Here is a 23260-nt window from a genome sequence, read left to right on the forward strand (position 1 = left end):
AGAAGTCCAGTCCGGAGGTGAATGATAGGGACAATCCCAAATCTCACTTATTTTTACTTGTTTATGTTAAATGTTTGTTTGTTTATTTTGAGAGAGAGAGAATCCCAAGCGGGCTCCACGCTGCCGGCGCGGAGCCCAACGCGGGGCTCAAACCCACAAACCGTGAGATCACGACCTGAGCGGAAATCAAGAGTGCGACGCCCGGCTGACTGAGCCGCCCAGGCGCCCCTCCCAGATCTCATCTAAACCCCGGGTTTCAACGGAGCCGCCTAAGGACCTTAAGCGAACCGGAAGAGCTCGGAGCCAAGAAGGAGCCCTGGTGGCAGAGAGCAGAAGAAGATCTCCCAGAGCAGCCAGGGGCAGTGATGACCGTGGCCAACAAAGCCAGATGCAAGTGCGAGACCGCAAGCAAGATCAGACCTGGAAATGTCCGCTGGACAGCCGCCGAGGGTCGAAGGCGATCCTAGTGGAAGCATGTAGGGGGTGGGAGATGGGCAAGGGCCGGGGAGTGGGGGGGGGGGGGGCATTGGGCTGAGCTCAGGGAAACAGGTGAAGGGAAGGTCAGGACAGGCAGAGCGGCCCCTCCAGGGGTGGGCAGCCGAGGCAGGGTGGCGGAGGAAAGAGGTGAAATCCCAGTAGCCAGAGGGGCCTGCTGGATGGGGGCCGTGCCCTGTTCTGCCCGCGGAGCAGGGGACTGTGGCCTGGGATCTGGCAGGAGAGCGAGTGAGCAGCAGAGGTCAGAGGCCATCTGTGTGCGGGGAAAGGACGGCTGAGCCCCAGGCTGCAATCTGGGAGGACACGGCTCCAGGCACTTGGGGTGCCCGTGGGAGCGTGGCGCCCTCAGACCCATCTGCCGAGTCCGGGTGGACAGGCAGGAGAGCGGTGGCAACAGGGACATGTGCCCAGGTCCACAGCGCGTGCAAGGAAGTGGGAAGTCAAGGGGGAGCAGTGGGGGCCTGGCGCCAGGCGCCTCATTCGGTTCACAGGGTGGAAGGTGTGTCGGGCGGCCGTGACGGCAGCTGGTCCCCACGTGCACCTGGGGAGCAGGGGGAGACAGTCCCTCCATGGTTGAGCAGGACCTCCTCTCCCCTCCCATCCCCCCCCAAACCCACAGCATGGGAGGGTCTGGCTCAGGCGGGGGTGGGGCTGGGAGCGTCGCCAGAAGGGTGACCCAGACAAGGAAGCTGGGAGCCCAGCCAGCCTCAACGGATTAAGGCCTGTTTCCCTGTCCTGGGGGGGGGGGGGTGGTTGCCGGAGGCTCAGGGTTCTGGAAGGACCCAGGGAGAGGCTGCAGGCAGGTGCCAGCGTGTGTGCAGGGCCCTGTGGGGGCCACACCACCCTGGACGATTTCTCCTCGAGGAGAAAAGCGATCTGCTCTCCACTCCCCCTTCCAGCCCATTAGCAACGAAAAAGAGGAAGATTGTCACTCGTGACGGAAGGCTGGTTAGGTCACAGGGGAAGGGGGGGCGGGAGGGGCGCCCCTTGGCCCCCAGGGATCCAGGGCCTCCCCCACTCCCCCCGCCCTGCAGGAAAGCTCACTTTATCTGCTGACCTCAAATTCCTGCCCCTGCCAGGACGACAGGAGACTGGAGGGCCAGGCCAGTGGGAAAGGCTCCGACTAGGGGCTAAAAAAAAGCAACTCACACTGTTTACCTGTTTCTTTCCCCACCCACTCGGCATGTGTTAGGAAGGTGCGGTTGGCTTCTGTTTGGAAAAGCAAATGGTTCAAGGCCCTAAGCACCCAGCCGTTGGCCGCGCACAGTCCCCGAGGTCTGCCCACCTTCTAGCTGACACATGGTCCCAGAAGCCTGCAGGGGGCACCTAGGACCCACCAACAGCCCTCCTCACCAGCCGCCCCCCCCCCCCCGCCGGCAGCCCCCACCACCAGCCCCCACCCCGCGGCCCTCCCCATAGCCCCACCCACTCAATTCCTCTAAGAAAGCTGGCCTTTACCACCAGCCTTGATGAAACATTAGAAAACACACAAATGACACACGTCTCAGAAATTGGAATTTTATAAAAAGGCATTTTTTCTCTTATGTCCATAAAATGATAGAATTCTTGCAAGTATAGAAATGTGCCATAAATTATACAGAATGTTCCTTAATTACAGCTCAATGCAACTTGGTACTTTCCTCCCTCCCTGAAAAACGAGAGAGAACCAAAAAAATAATATATATATAACTGTATATATATATATATATATATATTTATATATATATTTATATAATATAGACAAACCAAATATGAAAAAAAATCATTTCCTCTTTGGTATAAAAATCAGACTCTCACCTTGAGAGACACACAAACAGACATGATGTTGGGTTTGTAAACTGTGCGGCCAGAAGGGACCCCTGCCCTTTCCCCCCTGCCCAGTGCACCTCCCAGGAGGCGCCCACATCGAGTGTGAGAGTTGCACACCCCTTCCAGCCACACGCCATCCCTCAGCACCCCCACCCCCCCACTGCCAAGACTGAACTGGTACCAAGCAGCCCAGGAGAAGCCTGATGGGCGGTGTGGACGGTGGGGAGGAAGGACAGGCGCCTGGGCCCCCCTCCTGTGGGCTGCTGGCGGGAGGGGTGGGACCCCTTGTTTACCAGAGGGAGGAGCGTGGACCCCCGCCGCACGGCTGGGTGCCGGTGCAGGAAAATGCCGGAGGAGGAGGAGGAAGGGAAGACAGGACTCTGCAGGGAACCCAAACCCACATTTAAAGAAATCTTTGTTTTTAGGACAACATCTTACACCCAGCTTGACGTCACTGAGAAGGACAGGCCACCCTCCCAAGGCCCCAGCCCAATACCAGCAGGGCTCAGGACCCAGGAAGGGACGTGTGTTCGGGGAGGGGTAGCACTTCACTCTCAAGGTGAGGAAGGAGACTCCGATGGGACCAGATCCTCCTCTGTGCTCCACCAGCCCCAAGGGCCCACCAGCAGCCAGAGGCCCGGGCAGGGGCCCCACCCCAGCCACCCCGTGCAGCCCGGTGGCTGGGGGGGGGGGGGGTACCCTCCTGTGGACCAGCCCCCCCTCCTACAACATAAAAGTCACTCAGAGGCCCCCTCCACTTGCCAAATAAAAAGACAAAATGGAACCAGACACAAACACAAATCAAGGAGAGACGCACACGACGTGAGGGGCACGCGGGCCCCAGCAGGTCCCTGGCTTCCCGGCGATACATTCTCGTGTAATTCAGGAACAGGGGCTCTCGGCCCCTGGGGTGGGGGTCGGAGGGAGTAAAAAAATACAGAGATTTGAGCCTCCCCACGGGCCCCGGGCAGGGCAGGGGCGGACCCAGCCTCGGGCCCTTCTGTTTTCGGTTCTGCGCCTGAGCCCTGTCTGGGCCGGAATCCGCAGGGAGGGGTGCGGGGGGGGGGGGGCGTCACCCCTTCAGGGGCTTGTCGGGGGGGCTGCCCGGGCTGTCGCTCCTCTTCCTGCGCAGGCTCTCGATCCAGCCGGAGCCGGAGCGCGTGGCGAAGCCGGCCAGCCCCAGGGAGCTGAGCCGCATGTTCTTGCCGGACATGATGAGCTCCCCGAAGCCCTCCTGGTGGGCGAAGGCGTAGCCCGAGCGGCGGGAGCTGGTGCGGCCGGGCCTCCGCGTGCAGCGGTGCTGGGCCCTCTTCTTCCTCACCAGCTGGCTGTAGCGCACCTGGGGGGGGTGGCGAGGGGCCGCGTCGGGGGCGGACTCCTTGGGGAGGGGGCCCGGAGCGCCCAGGACAGAGTGGGGGAGGGGGGATCTCTCGGGACCACCACGCGGCCCGGAGCGCGGGCGCTCGAGCCCGGGGACTTTCTGACACGGGGTCCCACCCCCAAGCAGACAGCCGGGCGCTCACCGTGTCAGAGAGATCGGGCTTCAGGCTCAGCTTGAGGAAGCGAAAGGCGACCACGGGCAGGATGCAGACGACCGTGGTGAGCGCGATGGTCAGCCACACGGTGGGCTGGGCCAGGCTGCTCTGGGCATTGCCTGCGGACGTGGGGGGCCACAGGCGGACGAGGGGCAGCCCGCGTCAGCTCCCGAGCCGTCCCCGCCGCCCAAACGTGTTTCCCCAGAACCTCGGACCTCTACCGGACGCCTCTGCTGCCGTCTCACGGCCCCCCTGCACCCCCACCCCTACTCCCTGCTCCAGGGCCTCCCGGCTCAGGAGATGCCACCACCCGCTCAGCTGCTCCAAAAGCCCCGAGTCAACCCTGACTCCTCCCTCGGACGCCCCGTCCACCTGGGAAGGAGGCCGCGGCCGCCTGCCTCCCTCACGCCGTCACCCAGATGGTCACCAGAGCCTTGCTAACTGGTCCCATCTCCGCCCTTGCCCTCTGTCACCCACAAACCAGTAAGAGCCGCCCTTCAAAGCACCATTGGGTCTCTGACGCTTCCCCGCCCCTAACCCTCCAGTGACCTCCTGCCATATTTCAATTATAATTCAAACTCCTGACCCTCAACTAGAAGGGCTTAACGATCTGGACCCATTCTTACCCCCTGACACACACAGCCAGGTCCTGCCCGCCAGCCTCCCCTCTGCGGCGGGGACCCCTGGGGAAGCCCCCTCCCTTCCGGCTTCCTCATCCTGGCTCTCTCCCCCCAGCTCTGCCCCCCCTTTATTCACACTTCTCTGTGCCGGTGTCCCTTCTCCAAGGTCTTCCCTGACCGTCCCTGTCCCTCTCCACCCTCTTATGGTTTTCATAAAACTCACTACTTCTACATGTTTTATCTGTTGATGTGTAAGCTCTCGTGTCTCTCACTGAAACCATGAGAGAAATCCTGAAATCCAGAAATCTCACTGAAATCCATGAGAGAAAGGATGTTGCCTGTTTCTGTCAATTCCTACAGCAGGTGCTGACTAGATGCCCCCGGGACAGACAAAATCCCCAGCACCCGGGAGAGTGGGAGGCATACAGCAGGTGCTGACTGGATGTCCCTGGACAGACAGACGGACAGACCCCCACCACCAGGAAGAGTGGGAGGCATACAGCAGGGGCTGACTGGATGCCCCTGGGACGGACGGACAGACCCCCAACACCCGGGAGAGTGGGAGGCATAGAGGAGGCGCTGACTAAATGCCCCCTGGACAGACAAGATCCCCAGCACCAGGAAGAGTGGGAAGCATATAGCAGGGGCTGACTGGATGCCCCTGGGACGGACAGACAGACAGACCTCCAGCACCCAAAACAGCAGGAGACATACAGCAGGTGCTGACTAGATGCCCCTTGGACAGACAAGATCCCCAGCACCTGCGAGAGGGGGAGGAATACAGCGGGTGCTGACTGGATGTCCCCGGACGGACAGACGGACAGACCCCCAACACCTGGGAGAGGGGGAGGCACACAGCGGGTGCTGACTGGATGTCCCCGGACGGACAGACGGACAGACCCCCAACACCTGGGAGAGGGGGAGGCACACAGCGGGTGCTGACTGGATGTCCCCGGACGGACAGACGGACAGACCCCCAACACCTGGGAGAGGGGGAGGCACACAGCGGGTGCTGACTGGATGTCCCCGGACGGACAGACGGACAGACCCCCAACACCTGGGAGAGGGGGAGGCACACAGCGGGTACCACTGGCCACCACACTGCTGTTTCTACAGTAACCCTTTGACACCACGCCCCTCTCTTTCCTCACAAAAACAACAGAAAAAAGCTCTTGGTAAGTCAGAAGCACGTCTGACAGCCTGACGATCCATCCGACGCCTCGGATGTCCTACCTTTCCAGCCGTTTCCGCTTCTGACATTCCGGCCTAGGATCAGAACCCACAGCCCGGGCTCCGCTCTAACCACAGCAGCCTCCTCCGTGGGGCTGCCCCTGACCACCCCGTGCAGTCGTCTCACTGACCTGGAGGTCGGCCCCTGCTTGACCCTGACCTCCCTCTGAGCCTGACCCCGCGCGGCCTGGCGGGACCACTCCTCACTGTCACGCCCTCTGAGGGCCGGGCCTGCGTCGGAGACGCCTCGCAGAGCGCCTCGCGCACAGGAGCTGGACAGACGCCCCGTTAGTCTGGAACAGCCGGCCCCCCCCGGACTCCGACAGCAGCCCCGGGGACTCACCCACGAACCGGAACTGGTTCGGGAACATGCGGAAGAGCCCATCGCTGTGCATGGCGAAGAGAATGGCGAAGTAGACCGCCAGGCTGCCCCAGATGAAGAAGTGGTTGATGGCCGTCCAGTAGCCCGTGTCCAGCCCGATCTGCGGCAAGCAGTAGTCACAGGCAGGCGGAGCATGCCCCCGGGCCCCTCCCCGCCCAGGGCAAGCCCCCAGGTGGGAGCGGGAGCGGGGGCGGGGGCGGGTCCCGGGTCCCCCCCCCCCACCTGCACGCTCACGACGATGACCAGCGAGGTGGCCACGGTGACTGCGAAAGACTGATAGTCGGCCAGTTGGGCGCCGTCATCCCGCGCGGCCTCGGCAAACACCCCGTAGGGGAGGAAGAACACGAGCACGGATGCGTAGATGCCCTGCGCGATGCAGATAAAGAACTCCCGCTTGTTGAAGAGGAGGTTGAGCTGGCCCGGCTCGTATAGCTTAGGGTACTCCATGCTCCGCTGCTCAGGGACGTCCTGCAGGGCAGGCCCGGGAGGCCTCAGGACGGGCGAGGGCACAGCGCGCCTCGGCCCCCGCCCTTCCAAATTCTTCGCCCGAGAAACTCCACCTCGAGCCAGCTGTCCCCCGCCTGTCTTCGTCCGGCACCCCAGGGGGTCACGGGCCACTGCGGCCAAGCGCGAGAGCCGCCTCCCGAGGCACCACAGGCAGTGGGGACACGCGCCGCCATCCGCGCAGTCCCTCCCCACCCCGCTGGATCCCCCGGCCCCCCTGACCTGGTCGAAGACCCCCATAGCCAGGACCGGAAGGGAGGTGTACACGATGTTGTAGAGCGTGATGAAATATTGGTCGTAGACGGTCTGCAGAGAGAGCAGAGGGCAAGAGAGGCGTGAACAGTAGTCTCTCTTCAGCACAGATCAGGCAGAAACAGCATGCTGAGCGGCACGCGGCGCCCATGGAATTTTCTGGAACCTGTCTCTCTTCCCTCGACAAACGTCGGTTTTTGTTTTAAGTAGGCTCCACACCCAATGGGGGGGGGGGCTTGAACTCACGACCCCGAGATCAAGGGTCGAGTGCTCCGGCTGAGCTGGAGCCAGCCGGACCCCCCCCCCCCCCGACAACCAGACGTGAGCCAGACAACAGCCGGGCCCTAGGGGGACTGACCGACGGACAGGATGGAAGGCCTGTGCCCCGAGGAGCTCAGACAGGTGAGCAGCAGGCCCCTACCTGGGCTGAGAAACCACAGAAGAAGCCAAACCAGAAGTGGACCATGGTGAAGGCGAAGTTCTTGTAGAAGAAGTAGCAGAGGAACTTGCACATGCGCAGGTAGGACCAGCGCCCGTGCACCAGCAGGAGGCGCTGCAGGAACTTGAACTGGGAGAAGGAGTAGTCGGAGGCCAGCACCGCCTGGATGCCCTCCTGTCCGCTGATGCCCACGCCAATGTGGGCCGCTGCAGGGACGAGTGGGGACGGGGCGGGGGGCAGAGGCCACACGTTCAGAGTCCCCGTAACGGCGGACCGCCCCCCCCCCCCCCGCCCCCACCCCGTCTGCACATGCACCCTCACTTTTGATCATGCTGACGTCGTTGGCTCCGTCCCCAATGGCGAGGGTCACGGCCTTCTTGTGCTTCTTAACCAGCTCCACCACCTGTGCCTTCTGCAAAGGGGTCACGCGGCAGCAGATGACGGCCTTGCAGGCACAGGCCGTCTCCAGGAACTCCAGCTCCATGTCTGCCTCCAACGCGTGCGCCTGCAACACAGAGCCTGAGAGAACGCCGTCCTCCCCGGGGGACCGGGAGCCACTCCTCCCAGCCCATAAAGGCCATGGCCCTGCGGTGAGGTCAGGGGCGTGACAACAAGGGACAAGGGGAGACAAAGCAGGCGCAGCAGCCGTGCGGGGAGAAGCGCTCTCTGGGAAGGCCTCCCCCACGACGCACGGGGACGCTCACCAGGCTGTGCCCGTTGATGACCAGGGCGTACTCCCCAGCGACAGCCTCCAGGACAGACGTGAGCTTGGAGGAAGGACGTTTCTCCTGGCAGGTGAAGCCGTTCCCCACGGTGTGGGGTGAGTCCATCATCTTCTCCCGGGCTTTCCTGGGGGGTCGAAACGCAGCTGTGGGCTTCCGGGACCGGGGCGGGGCCTTGGAAGTGGGGGACATCTGCCTGCCGCGGGCCTCTGGCTACCTGAGCTCCTCCCGCACTTCCAGAACAGTGTGGCCGGTGACGACAAACACCTCCGTCACATCGTCCGTCAGCATCTTGCAGGAATAGCCGATGTTCACAGCCGTCTCTACCAACGGAGAGGCCGACGAGGTCAGCACCCTGTCCGGCCTGAGGTCTGACTCGCGACAGGCCCGGTGCTCCCGACGTAGTTTCCTATGCCTCTCACCTTGCTTGTCCCCAGTCAGCACCCAGATCTTGATGTTGGCCAGCGTCAGGAGGGCAATGGTCTCCGGAACCCCTTGCTGCAGCCTGTCCTCAATGGCCGTCGCACCCAGCAGCTGCAAATCCCACAAAGGGCCCTGACGGGACAGTCCCAGGCACGAGCCCTCCCCGACGCCCCCCCCGGCCCACGCGGCAGCCCGTACCATCATGTCGCTCTCAACCTCCTCGTACACGCTGGCCAGCCTGTCCTCCCGGCTGTCCTGGGCCAGGCTGGCTTGGAGCCGTCGCTGGGCCCACTCCTCATAGTACTCTTCGTCTAGGTCCTTGTAGGCCAGAACCAGGGTCCTCAGCCCTTCCCCTGCGTACTCCTGGGGACGGAGCCAAGGTCACCCTGGCCCCGCCCCTCCCAGCACACTGAGTTCAGAACCGAGGCCCTGCTCCCCACACCTACGTTCAGGTGGTCAGTGGTGGTGTTGAGCAGCTCCTGGGTAGAAGGGTGGAGCCTGTCCAGCAGGATGGTGTCAGCCCCTTTGCAGTAGAGTCGGATCCTCCCCTCTGGGTTCCGCACTATGATCCCCACAGGAGGAGAGAGTCCCAGACTCAGGCAGGCAGAGACCCCCAACCTCAACACACGAACAAGGACCACCCAGCACACCTTACCCAGTCCAGGCCAGGACGCTGCCCCGCATGCCCCCAGCAGTCCACTCCCGGCCTCACCGACGAACCCCGTCCCGGCCTCACCTATGACCGACATCCGCTTGCGGATATTATTGAAGTCCAGGATGGCCAGCAGCTGGTAGGTGACGGCGGTGCCCATCTCGTGGACAGTGATGGTTTTGGGGGTGCGAGAGCGGAACACGAAACCGAAGTTCCTGGCCGCGGTGACCAGGGCCCCCTCATCCGGGGACTGGGCTTTGTAGTACAGCTCTCCTGAGTGGGCGGGAAGGACACACACGGTGCGAGTGGCCACCTGGAACCGCACGTCCCGCCAGGACACCCCTGCCTGGCCGCGCCCCAGGACACACTCGAGGCTCCGAGTCAGCCCGACTCACCCTCGTTCTTCTCTTCCGACATGACGGTATGACACAGGGAGAGGAGCCGGAAGAACTCATGGGTGTGGGGGTCTCCCATCTTGACGGCCTCCAAGAGGGTGGGGTCCCAAAACAGGAACTTCTTGTCAGCCAGAGGATTGAAGGAGAAGTCGACGGGCTGTGGTCTCTGCAGAGGAAAGGGGGCAGCGAGCAGAGGCTGGGGGCCAGGCTGCGTCTGGGGGGGCTGCCCCCACCCTGTCTCCTGCCCAGAGGATCCAGATGCTGCCCACTGTGAACCCCCAAAACCCTCACTTCTGCTACCAGTTCTCCCTGCAAACACCCGTTTCTCCAAGCAGCTTCCGCTTGTTGACCAGAGAACGCACCCCACTATCTACACCCGCCGCTACAGGTCAGGCGACCCGTACTTAATCAGCACGGAGAGTAACCCTGGAGGCTGGACCTTACCTCTCCCAATTCGGCTTTGTGTCCCAGGACATCAAACACGTCCCCTACACGCTCCGGGACAGAAGGAGAGACGCGGTCAGAGCTCTCTCAGAGCAGCAGAGAAGCCGGCACAGAATCCCCACAGCGTCGGGGACCCTCAACCCCAAACCCTGAGCCAACTAACACAGATTCGCACCCCTGACTCCAGGCACCCGGGCCTGAGGGTCACGGCCCCCGAGCCCCCCATCCCTGACCCCACCCGCTCTCCTGCCAGGGCTCCCCGGTCCCCGCAGGCGCTGGTCACCCTACAGGCCTAACAACAGACCAAGCCCCACACGCCAGCCGCGGGCCCGAGCCACTACAGAAAGCAGAGAGGGGCTCACTGTAAGAGCCAGGTCCCACACACCCTGTCCCCAGCCACCCCGTGGCTCGGCCGCCCCGAAGACACAGTCACATTCCAGAGACTCACAAGGGCCCTGAGCAGCAGCACGGGGAGCCGCACGGACGCCCAGCGTCTCGGGCTTCACCTCAAGCAGCCGGGGAGCCCCCTCCTGCCTGCCTGGGGCCAAGACCGGGGAGAGGGCATCCGCAGAGGGCAGGGGAGGGGCTCCGCGGCCGTGTCCTGACCGGGGGTGCCAAGCGCACGCTCTCCTGGCCCCCCAGACCCAGCAGGACGGAAGCGGGACGGGGGCCCCAGGCCCTCGCCGCGCGCCCTACCGTAGCTGCGGCCGCGGACGGAGCACTTGTGGAAGACCATGACGTTCTGGGTGAGCGTGCCCGTCTTGTCGGAGAAGACGTACTCCACCTGGCCCAGCTCCTCGTTCAGGGTGGTGGTGCGGGCCTCGGCGGGCGTCTGCTTCTTCACGCAGAACATCTTCCTGTCCCAGTTGATGAAGTAGCTGTGGCCCAGGCGGATGACCTCCACGCTGCAAGGGGCGCGGGGGCAGGGCACGAGGCTCAGGCAGGAAGCCGAGGAGGCCCCCACCCACAGGGGCCTTCGCCGCAAGCCCCCCGCCTGGGGACGGACGGACGGACGGACGGACGGACAGAGTGGACGCCTGGGTGGGAAGGGCAGGGACGGCCCCCGACCCCGACCCTCCGGCGCTCTCCGGACAAGAAGGTGCACGGGGCCTGGGCAGGCAGGACACACAGTGCAGGCAGACAGAGAGGGACCGCGGACCAGGCTCTCGGCGAGCTCTTACCTCGGCGCTAGTAACACAGAGCCCGTGCGGAGAAAACGAGAGAAAGTGTGTGAGGAAAGAAGAGAAGACAGACAGACAGGAGGGCCCTGGCGCTCACTGCCCACGGCGAGCCCTCTCCTTCCGCCCGGCTCAGGCCTCTGGCTCTCTGAAAGGGCGCAAGGCGGCCGCAGACGCCCACTCCGTGTGGGGAAACAATGCCGAGCGACGGGGCACTTTCCACATCCCAGGGTCCTCCCCGTCCTCTTGCCTGCAGGGCGCTGCCTTTGGGGTACGGACTGCCAGCGCCCCAGGGAGGCGGCCGTCGGGCCAGCACACATCGGGGCGCGGGGCGCACCCGGAACCCTGCTTCTGACCCGACCGAGGCTGGACCAGGACCCAGTTACCCGGCAAACGCGCAGCTGGCTGGAGGGGTCTTCTCGGCCTTCTCCCCACCGAGCGGGTCGTGCCCCCCAACACACCCTGGAGCCTGACTCAGCAAGAGGTTTTCTCAGGCCGCAGCCAGGGGCACTGGACCCGAAACCCAGACAGCAAGCCCAGAGATGGGGGAGAGTCCGATTGCAAAGGAGAAAGCATTTCAGCAGAAACGAGGAACCAGCGATGGCAGCAAAGCACACACGGTCCACGTGAGGGCTCACAGGAACCCCCTTCGAAAGTTTATTTTCCAGTCTAGTGTCTCCTGTCAATGGAGTATCAAGGCGTCCCTACAAAGAAGGTGGAACCGGACTGTTCCCGTTTTACGTGTGGCCACGCCGCCGCTCAAGGACCTAGAAAAGCCCCCACTCTACCCCCCAGGGCGCGTCTTCTCCCACTGCCGTGGGGGGGGGGAGGGCAAGGGAGGACTACCTGGGGGAGCCTGTGAACCAGACACGGCACGTGGGAAGAGTCCCGAGCACATGGAAAGTATTTCCTTCCCAGCGTCTCTGGCCCCCTTATCTTAAGCGCAAGGCTCGAAGAACAAAGGGAAATTTCCTCCTTCCTCTCTTCCTACTCCTTCCTCCCCGGCGGGTCCCTGTCAACATTCTCTTCACCTCAAACACCCTAGAGATCTGCTACATCCCGGTCCGGCTGCTGGCCACCGACAGCCAGCGCTTCCCGAAGCATTCCTGGGATCCGCTGTAAAGAATCTTCCGATGGTTTACTACGTACCAAGTCTACCGGCACAGAGCCAACACCCTCCGGGGCGAGGACCGAGACCCTGGGCCCCGGGCTGCCCTCTCACCGCAGCGCAGCGGCCGAACTGTGGCCACTCCCCGGTCCCACCCGCATGCCTCCCCGCTCGGGCTCCACCTTCCCTCAGCCCAGCCGCCTCCTCAGACGTGTCCCGACCCACTGCCCGGCGAGCGATGCCCTGCCCGCTCCTGGGGGACTCTGTGCCTCCCACACGGCATCGCGGCGGGAGGGCGGCATCTCCCCTGCCCCCAGCCGCCCTGGAGGGCGCCCACAGCTGCGCCCCATGCCGGCCTGCAGGTAGACTGACTCCGCGGCACTTGCTCCCATCAGGGTTCAGATGGCTCCCTCCCCAGACCGACACTCGGAAGGAGGCCCGTTCCTAACACGTCTCTGGAGGCGGCACGGTACAAAGGTGGTGTGCAAACGACACGTGCCCAAGAAATCCACACAGATCTTGCTCTGACATGGTCCAAAGTGCCGGGAAGCCGCGTGAAGTTTGCTCCACGCGCAGAGGATCAGAGGGCAAGAAGCTCGAGGCACAAACAGCAGGTGTGGGTTCCTCCCCCAAAGGGCTCACCTTCACAGAAACGTTTGCCTGGGGGCCACCTGGGCTGCCCGGCAGACTCCAGGGCACAGCAGTGCGTACCTGACATAGAGCGATATGGGCACGACGGTGTTGAGGATGATGATGTAGGACCAGAAGGAGAGGAAGCCAGAGAAGAAGGCACTGTCCACCGCCTCGTCCCAGGGCAAGTAGACCTGGAAACGCGTCCCGACCTCGTGCTCCCAGATGGCATTGCCGATGGCCAGGATCACCCCCATGCAGACCAGGAATCCAAAAATCTGGCGACAAATGAGAAACAGAGGCTAGGCTGCTACTTAGGAACCCTCCGAAATCAAGCACCTCCCTGAAGGTCACCACTCCTACGTCCACACACTCAAAAGCTCAGACATCTTTAAAATGGCGGCATGCTCCAGCGGCAAGCGGCCAGAACCGGTGACCATCACGCGGCCTCTCCCCGAACATCTCGCTTAACTGTATGATGGGGAAGCCCCAACAGCCGCGCAGCTCCCCAGTGTGCCACCACGGAACCTTCCGAGATGGCGAGAACGGGTGTGAGCAACCTGCTCCCAACGTAACGAGGCAGTTTGGTGGAAACCACCCATTTACTTGGGCTAATTAAGCTTCCACAAGCCAACAAAAACGTCCAGTTTCTGTGATGTTCGCGATCTCGTACGGAGTACCAAAAAGCTTTTTCAATCAGGGAAGCAAATGGCGTCTTCACAGATGCAGATTACCGTGAATAGAAAATCTTCTAAAGATTGTAAAAAATTCTTTTGAACGTCTGAATCTGGGGAGTGCCTGGGCGGCTCAGTCAGTTAAGTACCCGACGCTTGATTTCAGCTCAGGTCATGGTCTCATGGTTCATGGGATTGAGCCCCACATTGGACTCTGTGCTGACAGCGTGGGGTCTGTTTGGGATTCTCTCTCTCTCTCTCTCTCTCTCTCTCTAAATAAACAAATAAACATCTAAAAAAAATAAAAATGTAAATCTTGGAGTCCCTGAAAAAGGATCATAAAAAAGTTTCAGTGGCCAGAAGAAAAAACTGACACCACTGTATTTCCAAAGCAGCATCCACTGACAGGAGCCACCCAGGTGCCCAAGGACCGCCAGGGGGCGATGAGAGCCTTCGTGCGACAGAATGAACCACGCTCCCAGAGGCTGGGTCTCCACAGACCCTTTGAGGCCAGAGCAGAACCTGGCCCACTGGAACTCGGCCCAGCCTTTGCAGGCTGGCAGGAGGGCAGGGGCTCCAGAAGGGGAGGAGAGCCCAGCAAGGGGCTCAAGTTTCTAGCCAGACAAGACGAGAATTCAGGAAGTGCCAGAAACTAAAACAGAAACTTTTCCTTTGGGGTCCTCCACTCTTAGAAGTCGGGGAAAAGGCCTAAAGGAACCTTTTCTTTCCCCTCCCTCCCCACCGCACGGAGGCCTCCCTGTCCCTCTGGCAAAAGCAAACAGAAGGTCACAAGCTGCACAAAGTTACCACCGTGACTGGAACCCAGAGAGGGGAAGACGTGATTTACTCCCTTCAAGTTCTTGATTCACACGCCTTCCTGCGGGTTTTTTAAACAACATCCTCCAAGCCTGAAGGGGGCCCGAAATCAACGCTGCCCGTGAGTGGCTGACCTGCCGGTGGCTTTAAAACCAAAACCTAAAGCTCCACTGCTGACCAGGCAGGCCAGGCGGGAGCACCGGCCCGGGCACCGGAGGCCAGGGGCCCGTGTGAGGACTCACCCAGAGCACCAGGGTGTTCATTAGGCGATCGATACTCGTTCTCTTGAACTTCGTCCTGCCGCTGTTCTGCATCAGCTTAGTGTCGGGACCTAGGAAGCAGTGGCAGGGGCTGCGGAACGAACAGCCCATCTGCCCCTGGGCTCCTGCCCGTGGACCCCGACTGCAGCACGGGAGTGGAGGAGACAGAGGCTATCCCGAGGCGCCTCCCACGTGCCTGAGGGCGGCCGAGGCTCCCCCGCTTCCTCTTCTTCCCCTGCGCCCCAGGAGGCTCACCTGCGAAGACCACCAGCCCGAAGCACCACTCGGTGTTACGCAGCACGCAGCCCCGCAGGAGCATGTTCTGGTTGCTCAGCGGGAACTTGCTCTCCTTCCAGTAAAGGGCCCCACTGAACTTGTCCAGCTTGTTGTTCGGAGGCTCGCAGACCACCTCGCCTGAGCGGAACGCGGAGCACCGTCACCGCCGGCGCCGTCCACAGCCTGACGGCGAGGCGGCCGGCGGCCAGACAGGTACCGCCCCACACGGCCGGGAGCACGCGGACCCGGGCAACTTTGGGGGAGGAATGAATGGAGATCGAAAGTCACGGACCTCGGGCCCAGCGGTCCCACTCTGGGGACCGTGTCCTACGGCAAGCACGGCACAGGCCACAAGTTTACCGAAGCATTCTTTGAGCGGCAAAAAACTAGAAACAACTGAACAGTCGAGGGGCAGTTGAATACGATACGATACGTCAATGGCGCAACTTGACGCAGTTGCTACATCGAGGTACGTTTCTATAAATAACGGTAAGACACAGACGACGAATTTAATAGCTGAAACAAAGGCAGGGCGTAGAGATCTGGGTACAGTAGGATCCCACTGCTCTGTGCTCACAGTTGCGTGAACACAGACAAAGCGCGGACGGATACAGTGTGCCTGGCCGCCTAAGGAGGGTGGAGCTGGGTGGTTTTTCCTTACACCCACTACGGCTCCTCTTGTTAGAAGGACTACATATCATCATTTGGAGCTGAATCAGAAGAAGAAAAAGAAACTGAATTTCTCTCAACATACACAGCCAGGAGGGAGCTATCAGCCCTGAGGACCCCCGGAAATGGCCATGAACTCGGGAGCCGCGTGGCATCCTGACCCCCACCCCCCCGCCGACCACCACTGCGACAAAGACCAGTCCCGGGAGCTGCAGCACAGCAAAAAGGAGAACGTGCAGGTGAAACCTCAAAACCCAACCCACGTCCCCCACCTGAAGGCCGCTCCCCCAAATCACTCACCGTCAAACTTGGCGAGCCTGCTGATGTCCCCCAGCTCCGAGGTGACCGGAATAGCCTGCCGCACTTTCATGTTGGTCTCTCTGGAAGGACAGCATCCCTGAGTCCTGGTTCTCTTCCCTTCCCCCACATTCCACCTGGGGGCACCTGACCTCAGGGCATCACCCTCCTCCACATTACTGAGTGGCTCAAAGCCTTCGACCCCTCAAGTTTCCAATGGGTATAGATCCCAGACCTGGGAACCTCTTCCAAAACACAAGCCTCCTACCCTTAAGGAGGCAGAAGAGGTGTGACACCAGGCGTCCGACTTACCCATCAAGCTCCGCTGTCTCGATGTAACACAGACCGTGGGGCTCACTGCTGGAAAGGAGGAGGAGATCCGCCTGGGGAGAAAGCCTGGTGAGGAGCCTGAAGACCATCCTGCATCACAACGCAAGCTTCCCTGGTCCCTCCCTTCCCTCAGTGTTCTGGGTTTGCTTAGTCCCAAGCATGAATGGCCAGAAAGGAGTCAGGCCCAGGTGTGCTAAGAGGACAAGAAGCTTCCCACTCAAGGAAGTTTCCTTCCATAGGTGTTTAAGAGGCAGTAGTAAACCGTGAGAGACTCGCTTCTTTCTGCCAAAAAAAACCAAAAACCAAACCAAAGGGAAGAGCCTCGTAGGCCTAGAGGGGCACCTGTCCCTTACCGCCACAAACTGGTTATTTTCTAGTTTGATGATGTCGCCAACACGGACGTTCATCCACTGCTCTTGCTGGAGGCTGAAGCAGTGACCAGACAGAGCAGAGAGGTCAGGAGCTAGAGGAAGTCCCGGGGGTCCCTTCCTCCCGAGGGCCCTCGGTGTCCAGCAGGCACTCACCTTCCATCGATCAGCACTTGAGACTGCCGGTTATTCACCTGGTTGTCACTCTTGTGGCGGAACTGAAGACGAGACAACGGAGACAGTGAGACACCGCCCCCGCCTTCGGGGACCGAGATGACTGCGGGATGCAGAGAGCGCGGCCTCCACCTTGTGTGCACCTGTCCACAGATCTACCCCCGCCCTGGCTCCGCCCCTGTCCCTGGCCAAGATACCAAGGATGTGGAGGACAGCGAGGCGGGAGTGGAGGCGAGGAAGGGGCGCGGGGACAGGAGCGACTCACGTAATCGTCGGTGGCATCTTTCACAGCTGTGATGGCAAGGACAAGGACCAAAGGCACAATGGTGGTGAACCAGGACAGGGAAGACACCTGCGGAATCAACTACAAGGGCAAGAGGGCTCTGAGGCCCCATCCACGCCAGTGCTCCCGCCCGACCTCTCTCCCCCCGACTTTACTCGGCTTCATGAGCTGCAGAGGGTCGGCTATAGGACACTCACCTGCAGAATGAGAAGGAACAGGAAGTAGGTATTGGCCACTTCCTGGAACTGCTCGAAGAGGTTGACAGGCAGGAAGGTGAGAATATTGTACTTGGAGGTCTTGATGCAGTTACTCTACGGCAGAAGATGACAAGGCGGCTTCTCACCGTGACCCAGAACCAGAGGGAGGCTGCACCCTCCACCTGCACTTCCCAAACCTCTGCCCCCAGAAGCCAGCCACCACAGGTGTGGGAGGAGGAGAGGGCAGAGACCAGGGCGTCTCATGGGCTGCACGTGCCCTCCTGCGCTGACAGGCGAAGGAGCGAGAAGTTAGGTTCGGCGGTCGCAGGTGGAGAGGTGCCAGGAGGCTGCCTGCCCCCCCTACCCCCCCAACCCAGGCCTCTGCCCTTTTGCACGCAGGAGGGGAGCAGGCGGCTACTCACTTACCGCGTACTGGAACTTCTCATTGTACTCTCGGTCGTTGGCTCGCGCCCTCCTCTCTTCTTCTGCAACAGAGTGACGCGGCACTCAGCGGGGGCTACCGGCCGCCTCGTCAGGGCCTTCCACTGAGGGCCCGTGGCTCTTTCCACAGTACACAGTTTGAGAGAGTCGATCCCACGCCTGAGGTGTCGCTCAATTCTTCCCTCTGGTCCCTGTCACCACCAGCCTGGCCACGGGGCTCTGCGGGCATTTGTTCCCAGGACAAGACAGGCTCTCCCTCTCCCTTCCTCGCCGACAGCAGCAAGGCTGCTAGGGGCACTCAGGTCCCCTCCCCCGTCCCTTTAATTAACACCTTAGGCTTTATGGCCTCAGGAATCCCCAGAGAAATAGCAGCTGAAGACAAAAAGCACCCTTCTCCTGGGAGCACCGCCCCCTCACCCCCCCAGATCCAGCCATGGTGGCCCTGCTCCTATGCTCCTAACCTGCGGGGGGGGGGGGGGGGAGACAGCAAGACAGGGTCACCGTGCTCTACAACCGCTCTGCCTCTGCGGCAGCATCCCGGCCCACGGTCCCACGTGTGTACCCCCTCCAGGAGCCTCTGCTTGTCACATGTCACCAGCAGCGCCTTCTGACTGGCCCACAATGACATCACCTTATTTCAAAGCTCCTCTTCAAGTAGGAGAAGGGGGGTCAGGGATACGGGTCATGCAGACCAAGACAGGGACGGAGGAGGCAGGAACGGGATGTACTCTGAAGGGCTGTTCCCGAACTGTAACCCTTCCTGTGCCATCCGCACTTAAACAACACAGTTGCCACTAACCAAGTGACAACTGAGCAACACCTATGTGGAACATCCCCCGACCTGGGGCTGCAGGCAGCACGTTTGGGTCCCGGAACACGGGGGCGCCCAGTGAAGGGCTCCCCAGCCCACCTCTGTCCCAAGGGCCAGAGGCTGAGAAGGGGGGGGGGTGTCTTGGGGCAGTAAACACCGCATCCTCCCCGGGCTGGAGCCAAAGGCAGCATTCCAGAGCCTGCCCCTCCCCTCTCCCCCCCTCACCCCTCCGAGCCCGCCTGCAGCAAAGCCTCAGACCACAGCATCCTCTCTCTGCCCACTCGGCGGTCCGTCCCGTCCCCGTCCCCACAGGGACACTTCACTCCCAGGAACTGCCGCAGCGCAGAGGGGGCCCCTCGGGCGGCGACTCCTGCCAGGGAGCGGCAGGGACCTCGGGGTCTGGAACGGAGAAGCCCAGGAAAGGCTGGGGGCACCGAACGGGAGGGCGCAGAGGGGAAGCACGGCTCGGGCGGCCGCCAGGCGCAGCTCCCGTTACCTGTCCCCCAAGAGGGCTTCTTTCTGCTCCAGGAGGGGGGCGCCCCGGCCCGGGCCCACTTCTCGGGCATCTCCTTGGGGACCGTCATGATCCCGGTTTGAACGGGGGCAGAGCGGGCAGTCTGTCGGTCTGTCCTCGGCCTCAGCAGCGCCGACGCGGCGGCCCCCCCGGCAGGCGCAGGAGCCCCGGCCGCCGGGCGCGCGCCCCACCTGCAGCCCCGGCCATCCCCGCGACCGCCGCCGCCCCCAGGCCCGGCCGCCCGCGCGCCCCGGCTCCGCCCCCCGCCCGCAGGGCAGCGCCTGCCAGCGCCGCGTAGGCGATGCCTCCGAGCCCCGCCCCCGGGGGGGGGCCCTCCCCGCCAGTGTCGTCCGGGCAACCGCTTTCCTCCCGCCCCCGCCCGCAGGAAAACCCGGCGGGAGGGGGCGCCGAGGGAGCGATGCGCTGACAAGATGGGAACACAGCTCCCCAGGCCCAAGAAGAAGCCTCCCGAGACGAGGGGCAGGTGCCCCCGCGACCCCGCTAGGAGCGCCCGGCTCGGGCATGCAGGGGAAGAATTCGCGCCCTAGGCGCCCCCCCCCAGGATGGGCGGGGCTGTGAGCCACCCTCCTTCACACCCAGCCAGTGGTCCCTGTTCCCTTTGCTCCCTGAGCCATGGTAACACCCAATCCCCAGGATCCCGCGATTCCCCCCCCCCCCCGCCGTCTTACCTGGGGGGCGCTTTTTTGCACACAGCGCCATTTCACCCAGCAAGGTCCCAGCAATCCCATGGGAGACCCTGCAGGAAGGTGACACACGCGTGAGGTCAGAAAGCCGGGGTACCTCTTTATTCCCCTCTTCACACTCCTCGGAAGGTTCCCTCCCCCAGCTCTGACCTTCCCCCACTGCCTCCCCCAGGCCTTGGCCCTGGAAGGGGGTGTGCGCGCGCGTCAGGACTGACGCCTAACAGAAGCCAAGACCTACAGGGAAAGGAAGTGGCCACACAGGAGGGCACAGCTCCCCGGAGACCCATCCCAGGGGAACGGACGCCGGGTGCCCTCCGCGTGCCCTCCGGGTGGCCGCGCTCACTGGACAGCAGAATTTCTACCAAGGGTGGGGCGAGGGAGCCCGGGCCAGGAAACACCTGGCAGAGCCTCAGGAAACGGGCCGCAGCTCCGCCCTGCTCAAAATTTACACCCCCGGCCCCCACCACTGGGGCCTCCATTCTCACCTCCTCCAGTGCTCACACCCCCAGCCCATTCTCACCTCCTCTAGTGCTCACACACCCCCAGCCCATTCTCATCTCTAGTGCTCACCCCCCCAGCCTATTCTCACCTCTAGTGCTCACCCCCCCAGCCCATTCTCACCTCCTCCAGTGCTCACCCCCCCAGCCCATTCTCACCTCCTCTAGGGCTCACACACCCCCCAGCCTATTCTCACCTCTAGTGCTCACCCCCCCAGCCCATTCTCACCTCCTCCAGTGCTCACACCCCCAGCCCATTCTCACCTCCTCTAGTGCTCACACACCCTCAGCCCATTCTCACCTCTAGTGCTCACCCCCCAGCCCATTCTCACCTCCTCTAGGGCTCACACACCCCCCAGCCTATTCTCACCTCTAGTGCTCACCCCCCAGCCCATTCTCACCTCCTCCAGTGCTCACACCCCCAGCCCATTCTCACCTCCTCTAGTGCTCACACACCCCCAGCCCATTCTCACCTCCTCTAGTGCTCACACACCCCCAGCCCATTCTCACCTCTAGTGCTCACCCCCAGCCCATTCTCACCTCCTCTAGTGTTCACACCCCCCAGCTTATTCTCACCTCCTCCAAGGAGCTCACCCCAGAGGCATGGCCTTCACTTCCTGAACACAGCCCCCAAGCCACTTCCTCTCAGTGTGGGTCAGCTGCCCTTTTGGGCCAGCAGCAGGGCCTTGCCAACCCCGGTGGGGAGTCGCCCTCTGTTGCCCCCACAAGTCCAGCCCAGTCGGGGTGGCAGGAGACGCAGGCTCCGGGAGCGTCAGTCACACAGCCCCTTGCTTCCTTCCATCTTCCCACGTCCCTCCCTTCACCTATAGAAGTAAAAGGCCTGACCTATAAGGCAGGGTCACAGAGCCTCATCCCTATCCCCAGCATGACCCACAGGAAACTGCCGGCCAGGCTCCAGGCACTCTTGTGACCCCTGCCTCTGTCTGGATAAAAATTCCCCCCCCCCCACCCCCGTTCGTTCCCCTGACTCCAGTCTCCTGTGCACAGCCTGCCTGCCTGTCAACCCGAAAAGATACTAATTGCCTGTCTGCCCAACCTCTGTAATTACAGACTCAGGCCACAGCCGGGGGCCCACACCAGCCTCCGTCCCTTCACTAACCCTGACTCCCTATCTGAGCCCCAGATCAGGCAGAAATCCTCCCAGACCCTCCCCAAAACCAGCCTCCAAGGGTGCCTGGCCCGGGAGGAAAAACCTCATCCTCGGTTCAGGGATGCCAAGCCCTCCTCCAGGGGCCCTGGCCAGGGTCTCCACCCAGTCTGGAGAATGAGTCACAGCAGGGTGGGGTGTGGACGGAGAGGGTAAAGGGGAGGATGGAAGGGTGGGCACCACAAGCTGCAGCCCCACCCTCGGCAAGGGAGGCAGTCAAGAAACACCACCGGCCTGAAGATGTGGGTTTGGGACCCTATGAAGGAATTAATAAAGGAACCACACACCCTTTTAGGAGTCAGGAAACTGCTCGCGGAGCAGAAAAGTTGTTTTACGCCTCAGACCCTGGGAGGAACCAAAGTGAGACTTGGTCCCAGACCTCCTCCTGGGGGGGGGGGGGCGGAGGGGCGGGCTCATAGGGAGAGAACAGCAGTGGCCACCTGGAACAGGGACCCTCTCACTCCCCCCAAGCCTCACACAGCCTGGGTTTCCTGAACCACCAGGCGCACCGGCCACGTCGTCCTGCCTGTCGCCCTGCCCCAGCCCCCTCTGCAGCCACATTTGGGATAAAAATAGCCAGTTCTGGGAAGAAGGCAAGATCCATGGAGGAACACGGCTGCTCCTGGGGGACTGGTCCCTGCTGCCTTCCAGCCCAAACCTTGAGAGGCTGAGCCCTTCCTTCCGAGGAGGCAGGCAGGTCAGGGGGAACAGAAGGAAGAGGAATCCTAGACCCCCCGGCGACCCTGCCACCTTACATCGCCAAGGACACAAGCCAGGACGGGGCCCCTCGCCCCGGCACCCCTGGCAGTCCGTACGCACAGAGACCTCCTCCACCCGCAGAAGACCAGCCCGAAACCCCTTCTCAGGGCGCGCAGACCGTCGGCCCGGGGTTACCGCGCCGTGCCCCCGCCCTTAAGCACCCCACCCTCCGCCGGGCGCCCAGCTCCCGGGCCCCCATCCTCCGCCGGGCGCACGCACCCCAGACCCCCAACCTCCCGGGCCCCTCGTCCTCCGCCGGGAGCACGCACCCCGGACCCCCAGCCCCCAGGCCCCCCATCCTCCGCAGAGCGCAAGGCCCCCGGACCCCCAGCCCCAGGCCCCCACCCTCCGCCAGGCGCATGGCCCCCAGCCCCCCAGCCCCAGGTCTCCGGACCCCCATCCTCTGCCAGACACACGGCCCCCGGACCCCCAGCCCCAGGTCTCCGGACCCCCAGCCCCAGGCCCCCCACCCTCCGCCAGGCGCATGGCCCCCAGCCCCCCAGCCCCAGGTCTCCGGACCCCCATCCTCTGCCAGACACACGGCCCCCGGACCCCCAGCCCCAGGTCTCCGGACCCCCATCCTTCGCCAGAAACACGGCCCCCGGACCCCCAGCCCCAGGCCCCCCATCCTCTGCCAGGCGCACGGCCCCCGGACCCCCAGCCCCAGGCCGCCGGACCCCCATCCTCCGCCGGGCGCACGGCCCCCGGACCCCCCAGCCCCAGGCACCCACACCCTCGCCCCCGCGACGCCCCGCCCGCCCCGCCTCACCTCTCAGCGCGCCGCGCCCGGCGCCCGCCCCGGCCGCCCCGTGCTGCCCATGCCGGGGGCTGCGGCGGGGGGCGCTCGGCTCGGCTCCCCGCGGGCTCCCGCCCCCAGCTGCAGCCCCGCTCCCCCGGGGCTCGGCCCGCTACTTTGTGTCAGTTTCGGCCACGGCGGGGCGGAAGTGACGGAGGCGGCGGCAGAGGCGGGGGGCGGGAGGGGGTTTTGGGGAGGGGGGAGGGGAGGAGAGGCGGAGCCGCCATCTTTATGCGGGGCGGCGGAGGGGTCTTAGGCCTTCCGAGGCCGTGGCCCCCACCCCAAAAAGCCGAGTCAGCCGGGGATAGAGAGCCGGGACGTTTTTATTCGGAGGAGAGGGGCCCGGGGCGCGTGGCGGGGCAGCGAGGACCCTCCCCCCAGCGCGCGCCCCCGGGCCGGGGCCCGCAC

The 23260-nt window shown here is 63.0% G+C and overlaps 1 protein-coding gene across 5 annotated transcripts; it reads right to left on the minus strand.

The window, feature by feature from the left end:
- Positions 1-1999: 1999 nt before the first annotated feature.
- On the minus strand, positions 2000-22966 carry ATP8B2 (ATPase phospholipid transporting 8B2). 5 transcript variants are annotated; one of them, XM_047092749.1, is made up of 29 exons: positions 22826-22966; positions 19618-19685; positions 17589-17647; positions 17163-17276; positions 16948-17046; positions 16665-16726; positions 16494-16566; positions 16123-16193; positions 15814-15893; positions 14824-14982; positions 14551-14639; positions 12900-13096; positions 10599-10807; positions 10351-10440; positions 9903-9946; positions 9459-9624; positions 9148-9336; positions 8858-8973; positions 8610-8774; positions 8411-8522; positions 8206-8311; positions 7971-8115; positions 7588-7771; positions 7249-7472; positions 6798-6881; positions 6294-6539; positions 6033-6171; positions 3828-3958; positions 2000-3643 (listed from the first exon to the last, which is right to left on the minus strand). In XM_047092749.1, exons 2-29 carry the CDS (start codon positions 19646-19648, stop codon positions 3377-3379), a joined length of 3651 nt encoding a protein of 1216 aa, XP_046948705.1. In that variant the 5' UTR covers positions 19649-19685; positions 22826-22966; the 3' UTR covers positions 2000-3376. The 5 variants fall into 5 exon arrangements, with proteins under 5 accessions (XP_046948705.1, XP_046948702.1, XP_046948706.1 ...); XM_047092746.1 differs by lacking the exon at positions 22826-22966 and adding an exon at positions 19871-20088; XM_047092750.1 differs by lacking the exon at positions 10351-10440.
- Positions 22967-23260: the final 294 nt, after the last annotated feature.

The sequence above is a fragment of the Lynx rufus genome, unplaced genomic scaffold, assembly GCF_022079265.1.
Source record: "Lynx rufus isolate CCGP_SWC_20201006 ecotype Redwood Valley unplaced genomic scaffold, mLynRuf1.p SCAF_31, whole genome shotgun sequence".
NCBI lineage: Eukaryota > Metazoa > Chordata > Mammalia > Carnivora > Felidae > Lynx > Lynx rufus.

Coding starts and splice junctions, on each gene's coding strand:
- ATP8B2 (XM_047092749.1), bottom strand. CDS start 19,648: ATGGCGCTGTGTGCAAAAAAGCGCCCCCCAG. Junction 17,648..19,617: donor TGCAAAAAAGCGCCCCCCAG/GTAAGACGGCGG, acceptor ACTCTGTTGCAG/AAGAAGAGAGGAGGGCGCGA. Junction 3,959..6,032: donor GAACCAGTTCCGGTTCGTGG/GTGAGTCCCCGG, acceptor CCACGTCCGCAG/GCAATGCCCAGAGCAGCCTG.